The sequence below is a fragment of the Cajanus cajan genome, chromosome 7, assembly GCF_000230855.2.
Source record: "Cajanus cajan strain Asha chromosome 7, NIPB_CcT2T_4, whole genome shotgun sequence".
Lineage (NCBI taxonomy): Eukaryota > Viridiplantae > Streptophyta > Magnoliopsida > Fabales > Fabaceae > Cajanus > Cajanus cajan.
This window is the reverse complement of record NC_138523.1, coordinates 15161179-15168970: the sequence shown is the minus strand read 5'-3', so window position 1 is coordinate 15168970 and position 7792 is coordinate 15161179. Positions and strand designations below refer to the sequence as shown.

At 34.3% G+C, this 7792-nt stretch overlaps 1 protein-coding gene across 1 annotated transcript; it reads right to left on the bottom strand.

Moving 5' to 3' along the window:
- Positions 1-4973: 4973 nt before the first annotated feature.
- LOC109791923 (putative aspartyl protease At4g16563) lies at positions 4974-6625 on the bottom strand. The gene has a single exon (XM_020351287.3). The coding sequence runs from the start codon at positions 6482-6484 to the stop codon at positions 5126-5128; it is 1359 nt and encodes a 452-aa protein (XP_020206876.1). The 5' UTR covers positions 6485-6625; the 3' UTR covers positions 4974-5125.
- Between the last annotated feature and the right edge of the window lie 1167 nt (positions 6626-7792).

Below are 7792 nucleotides of genomic sequence, written 5' to 3'. Positions count from 1 at the left end.
ATTTAAAATATTTCTTAATCAACTATATAATTTTTTCACTAATAATATATAAAAAGTTAAACTCGTTTTACAAACTATCATATGCTTCATCCTCCCAACTATCAAATTAAGAAATTTTAAAAGATTTTTAAATGCAATGCAATTTTACAAGAATTTAAAATTCATACTTATTTAAAATAAAATAACTAATTGGTATGTAAGATCATGACTCAATGTTACAAATAGAATATAATTTAAAGATTTGTATAAAAAAAATTAAAAATTAAAAGTTAGTCCATAAAAATAGACTAATTAATGCATGGAGTATGTTAATTTTTATAATGGACTAATAATTTTTTAATAGTTTAATTTATTATTTTTATATTAAAAAAAAATTGGTCTATAGACTAGCCTTAACCATAAGGGCTTTATGATCCCGTGGACTTTTTTTATAAGTAAGCTCTTTGGTCTTGTAGACTTTTTTGTCCTGACCCACTTGAGTTAGGGTTTATGAGGATAGATTGAACCCATTTGACAAGTCTATTATGTGATTCAAAATTAACTAATAATTTTTCATAATTTCAAATATTTATTGTGTATTTCTTTGTTTCTCTTATTTCTTGAAGATCTAAAAGGAAAAATATAGTATCAAAGTCTTCCATTAAGGTAGAGTATAAAGCTCTAGCCAACCTCGTTCGGAAATCGAGTGGCTCAATTTTTCGTTTCAAGATTTTGCACATTCATTTTCGTGTTAGCCTGCCTCCATTTCATGCGATAATGAATATGCCATCTATCTTCCTCACAAGTATAAATAGAAGTATTTTACTGTTTTTTCATAGTTTTATTTGTATATAGTTATAGTTTTATTAATTAATAATTGTTCTGCATGTAATTTAGGGGTGTTCATGGATCGGTTTTTACAAAAAATCGATTCAAACCGAACCGAACCGTTTTATAAAAGTGGATTGGTTAACCGATCCATTTTTTATAAAGTGGATCGGTTTGGTTTTTCTAAAATATGGATTGATTTTTTTGAAATTAGATCGGTTCTGTGCGGTGTAATTATCCATTTTTTTACTCATATATGGATCGGTTTTTTTAGAAAACCAAACCGAACCGAACCGATCCACTTTATAAAAATGGATCGAATAACTGAACCGGTTTTATAAAGTGGTTCGGTTCGGATTTTTTTTTAAAATAAATCAAAATTTTCAATATAGATCAGATCGATTATGGATCGATTCGGATCAATTTAAATTTTTTGCACATCCCTAATGTAATTAAGTCAGGTTGTCTAAATAATATAGCAACCAGTGACCAACTTCGGATTCATTTTTAGTTCATAACAAGAATTATGACCCTAATTAATTCCTTTCCTCTCTCGGATACCAAGACTTACTATTACTAAAGCTCTCTTAATAATCATCCAACAAATATGCACAAGCATGCAACAATTATTGCCTCTATCAATCAACTAGTCCCAAAAGTTTAAAATACAACTTTTTAATACAAAATTTAAAAATATTTTTAAAATTTCTTTATTAAAAAGTATTTTTATTTTCAGTACCCTTAAAAAAGCTTTTAACTTGTTTCTAAACAGATTCTTTATTTACTCTCTCACTTTGCAAAGGAAATTAATGAGCAAATTATGTAGCCAGAATATAACAGCTGGCCAAAATATAATAGTTGGGAGGAATCAAATTATCAAACTATGTGGGAACAAATTATGTGAATTAGAATGCACTTGTTACTTGTTGCCTTTTTATCTTTTTCCTATCTCTTCAATAAAAAAATAAAAAGCAAAATGGGCCAGCAGGACTAGTTGTTTATTGAACTTGGATGGATCTGGTTAAATGAATAGCAAGGACAAGGCGAAAAACAAAAATGGTGTGTGAAAAAAGAAGATCATACCAAAACAAGACCTAATTTTCAACAGCAATGGGACAGGAACAAAAAGGTACACTCTCATGCGCACATGCTAAAGCAATCAAAGCAATTGTCTCTTCTCTTTACTCTTATCTTTGGTTCCTTTCCTGGAAATTGAATACGGGTTCCGTTTATCTCATCAGTTTCTTCACATTTGTTTGTTAACCAGACGCAATGAATTAAAAACTATTTCATCATCATTCCCAGGATTTACGGTCATTGTGATAATCATATTCAATTATATATGTCTATAGCATATGTAAGTCATGCGTACAATATTACCATGTAGGGAAACATTGTTCCTGTCTGAATAAATATACTATGTCCCCTTAGACGGACTTTAACTATGATGTTATCATAAATTATAGCAAAAAATTGAAATTCAAAGGTAACAATAAAGTTTTTTTTTTCCGTTCTTAAACTTGTCTCTTTCTTATTCTCATAGTTAATTATAAAAAATGTTACAGAAATTTATTTATTTTAAAAAAATAATTTCTCTTAGGCACAACACAAGAAGGGGATAACCAACACACTGTTCGAGACTTACATGTTAAGCAATCCAACCATCTACATGTTGAGTGATGATACATTTAAGATTGGTGCACTATTTCATCACTCCCACTCACTACTCTTTTTAGTGCACTAGCTTCCTAATGTGTGATCCAGTAAAAAAAACACAAACTCACAGCACCTTTTGGAACCCACCACTTTTGGTTTTATTCAATGACACGTGCAATTAATTCAATAAACCTTCAGTATCACTCATCTCATTTCCTTTCAGAAATCATATCCTTTTTTTCTGGCTGAGACTGAATTCATCACTATCGTTCACTTTCAACGCTTTTACCTTCTCTAGCATGTCTTTTAATAAGTGCAATTATTTTCTTGAAAGCAAATCAGTGAAACCAAAGCTTCTAGCACCTTTTTGTGTTTTAACAACAAATTAGATAAGAAGTGACATCCCACCTAGCTTACCGCAATATAAACCGAACCCAAACTTGCAATAAACTACTTAAAGTAAATTATGGTCCACCAAAAACATAAAATAATTGTGTTTGGTTATCAAATCATAAGATGTTTTGAGATCGGGTTTTATGTTTATAAAAATAATTAATTTTTAATATTATTTAAAAATTTAAAGGTAAAATTGTCTATAAAATTATTTATATCAAATCAGGCTATCACTTGTGTATGTTATCGATATTTCCTGATCTTATATTAAGTAATAATAGGGTGTGATATTTTCAGACGAATATAAAAATCACTTTTTATGAAAAAGATTTTATTTCATGTCATTAAAAAATAATGTGATGAAAAAATTTTAAATATGAGAAAACTTCTTGTGACAAGTGATCATTATTATTTTTTCGCCCATAAACTTTATTCTTCTACCCAATTAGTATAAGTACAAGGTTACAACAAATAACAAAGACAACAAGGTAAAACCTTAATGATAGAGATGATGAATTAAAAAAGTTATTAATTAATATGTTAAAACAAATTAACTTCTATACAAACATAAACTATATGAAGTTTTTTTTTATCGAGGATATAGCACTAAAATTTTTAAATTAGGTTCAAATTATACACTTTAAAAACTAAATACCCTCACAAATACAAACTAATGATCAAACACCAAGATCAAGAGGCAATTTGACTTACTTTACAATATCTTTGGTTCATGCACAAGCACAAAATGATATTGCTTTTGGCGTGCATGCAACAAATAAGTGGGGCTTGTTCTTTGAGTGCAAGAGGACAACCAAAAAAGAAAAAAATAACGCAAAATGGAACAACGAATAAAGATAACCCAACGCTTTACTTCCTCCATCCTTTGAATGTAAACTTTCCGAAAGAACATTAAATTAGGAATCGATCCCTTTTGGAAAGAACTCCCCTTTCTTAACTCGCATGAGAAATGAAGAAAGAAATATGCGATTAAGGAATATAATTTGCGCAGAAAATAAATAAAAGCACTCTAGGAATCATATTCAAATTAATCAAAGAGGAAAAAATTATATCGAGTATCCGAGTCCCAGAAATTAAAGAACATGACATTGTAGGCATGTTTTGAAAAATAATTTTATAGTTCTATATTAAAAGCGCGAAAAGAAGAAGATTAAATTAGGAGTGATAACACATTATCTCTTCAACAAAACTTATCTTTCACTAGAGATTTTGATCCCTCGTTTTTTCTTCCCAAGTTTCAAGAGACAAAAAAATCAGGAAAAAAATTTGATATATAATATTGTGTCACCATCAACATCACGATTGAATATATGAATTTATTATATATTTAAAATTTCATAGACTAAAAAATCAAGATATTAAATAAGAAAAATATTTTAGAATTTTTGTAGTCTTATTTAATTAAGCTGGGTTTTTCTTTTTATGTCCACCTAGGCCATGTAAAATTTCATATTAGAGAATCCATTTTTTTCTTATCAACATATGTAGTCTAGTAATGAGCATCCTTACACTACAAGAAAGTTCATATGGTCAAAAGTCATCATCATTACAACAAACTATTATTAAAATAAGAATGTGTTAGAAAAATTTCTAACTGCCCAATAAAATCCCTTAATAATAACAATGACATAATTATAGTAAGTGCATGTGGAAATCTATGTCTATGATCTACGTTTTTCGCTAAATTCACGTCCAAAACATCAAATTAATAAAAAAAAAAGCAATAAGTATTGTAAGTTTTGGGTTGATCGACGTCCTTGGACATAACGCGAAAACAAACAAATCCTAAATAAATCGTGACATGCATATGGTCAAAAGCCATAATTATCAAATGAGAGATTATATTAATTATAAACTAGACCAGAAAACTTATAAAAGTATTTTTTAAAAATGTTATTAGGATAGACTTGATCATGAAGTTTATCAAATTGAGTTACAAAAGAATCACAATGATACCAACAAAATTTAAATTATTATTCTAACTCGTAGCACCAAGTTGATTCTAGTAATTTATCTTCTGGTAGTTCATCGATCACTGTACAACACACTTTCTATGTATATATGAATCAAAGCAGCTGTTAAAATATCTGGTTCGACACTTTTTGACAACACCAAGAGTATATTCACTTATTAATCGTGAAAATCCAATGCATTAGTCCTCGATAAGAAGAAAAAAAATAATTAAAAATTAAGAAAAATAAAGAAAAGTAACAGTGTTACAACTTCAACTAACCCTACCCAATAATTAATCTTAAACGCTCGTTTTGCAACTCTGACGCCGAAATCCAAACCTCTCATTCTCCAAGTCATACTCGACGTAAAAATTCTGCTGCTGATAATTCCCCAATATAAGAGCCGGTCCAGCCGCCACGCCGGGACCCGCCACGTCATCAGACACAACGGTCAAACACGCCACGTCAGACTCCTCCCCGACCAGCGAGAAATAATTCGCCACGGGCAGCCTCATCTTTGCGCCGCCCCTGAACTCAAAACTCATCTCGGGAAACGACGTCGTGCCGCCGCCAGGCGCAACAAAGCACGGACCCAACCCGGAGCGCGCCTCAACCTCCCGCGCGCGCGTGTAGTTCACCTGCCTCCGGAACTCCTGGGCCACCAAATCATAAATGGGCCTCTCCATGAACGTGAACGTGGAGCCCGAGTCCACGATGAGCCCACCATCGCCGTTGGCGTCAACCTCCAACAGCCTCTTCGGAACCCTCACGCGCTTCCCCCCAACCACGATTCTTCTCAGGGTGACGTAGTAGTACGCGCCGAACGCGGGGTTTCGGTTCGTGTTTATGTTTTTCGTAAACGGCGTGTAGGTGACGCCGTTAGTTTTTGTTCTTCCTTGGGAGGTTGTTTCCAAGACGAGGTTGCTAGACGTTGACGGCGAGTCGTCGAACTTGTGAGAGAGTAAACAGTAGGAGAATCTTGTGAGGTTCATCTGCGAGGGTAGAGACTCCGGGCCGCGGCCGAAGCCGGCGATTCCGGTGGGTTGGTAGACGGAGACGACGGAGCAGCCGAGGAGAAAATCGTTCACGATTTTCTCGGGAAAGTTGAGATTTTCCGAGAGTAAGAACCCGGCGGTGGAGCCGAGGCCGTACTGAATAGTGTAGGGTGGACACGTTTGGGAGCAGTTAACGGCGTTATGTTTGCAGCAGTGGGATTTAACATTGGGGCCGAAGAGCCAAGCGCATCTGGGGTTGGAGCAGCCTAGGAGCTTTGAGGAGGAAGAGTTTTTGGGGATGAAGGGTTTGGGGGTGTTTCGGAAGGAGCTGCATTTGGAGCAGAGGTAGTGGGAGGAGCATGGGAGCCAGAGGAGGGTGCTTCCGGTGTCGAGGAGGAAGGGGAAGGTTTGCGGTGGGGTTCCGAAGTTGAGGTTGATGGAGTAGCCACCGTAGCTTTTGGGGTGGAGTGGGGTTTTGAGGAGAGAGTGGTGGTGGGTTTTTTTGAGGTGGCGGGCTCTGGTGAGGGAGGTGGTGGCGGCGAGTTTGAGGGTGTGGGAGGGGTGGTTGGTGGATAAGGGGGAGAGGGGGAGGGTGATGGTGTGGGGTGTGGAGGTGGTGATGGAGAGGAGGGAGAGGAGGAGGAAAATGTGAAGAGGTGTCATTTTGAAACAAAGGCTTTCAAGGTGGTCGAGATTCGAGAGTAGGCTACGTAATATATATATATATATATATATATATATATATATATACTGAGAATGAGAAGCGGGGAATTTTACGAGGAAACCAACCGACACTGTAGTTCACTGCGGACATAACTTCTGTCGCTCAATCTAAAATAGACAATGGGTTCAGGGATTCTGTTACTACATGTCTCATATTATGTTTTACTGATCAAATTTTAACACGTGATTAAAAATTAAATTTTTTTTTTTCTTTTACATATCTTCAACAAATTGTTACGCTGTTTCTCTGTTATCTCTTCTCTTTACACCATCTCTTCTTTATCGGTTGTCTCTTTCTTACAAATTACAATCACCGTAGTCTGCAAGGTATTTATTGAGTTTGAAGCTATATTAAATTAAAAAAAAAAATTGTACATGAATTTCTTCACCTTTTATTTCGACAATAGTGTATATATTTGGAAGTGCCATACACAGTCACAGAGGCAGTTTTACTGTTTTTTTAGAGAGAAAGCCATTGTTATTTCATCCACAATTGAAAGAAAGAGAAAGCCCATAATTTTTATGTTTCCGGCTGAAAAAGTGAGTAACATAAAAGAGAAGATATCACGGAGTAACAGCTAACAATCCAGATACGTTAAAAAAATAAAGTATATATATATATATATATGAAAGAGAAAAATATGAAAAAAAATTAAAATAATTTTTTCATAATTTAATATATATATATATATATATTAAAAATAAGATTTTAGATAAACTAATAAAAAATATTTTCTGTAAAATAATTTAATGTAAGTTCATTTTAGTTTATTTTATGAAAAAGGTTATTTTACGTTCTTTTTTATTTTGCTCTATGAGAAGTGTACTATCCATATTGCGAAGCTGAGCTCGAGCTCGGCGTCACAGCACGGATTGACATCGGACACGCGCTATACAACATCAGCCAAGACAAAGCCCACTATCCGAACAGGTCACAACCGACCTCGGGCTCAAGGCCCAGATAAATCCTAATTCACACTAAGGTACGTGCATTACTTATACGAGACTCATACATTCACAAACACTAACTTTAGCATCGGAGTCTCTTTTGCAGGTACCACCCCCACTCTGGAACAACTATCGTACCCGACGAAGGAGGCTCACCAATCTTGCCTAGAAGATCGTCCTTGGTGCAAATTACTTTACGATAAGCCAAGGTCGAATTCGAACCTTGGTGCAAATTACTTTATGTCAAGCCAAGGTCGAATTCGAACCTTAGTGCAAATTACTCTATGTTAAGCCAAGGTC

Excerpts from the sequence above, each read along its gene's own strand:
- LOC109791923 (XM_020351287.3), bottom strand. The coding sequence starts at position 6,484 with ATGACACCTCTTCACATTTTCCTCCTCCTCTCCCTCCTCTCCATCACC.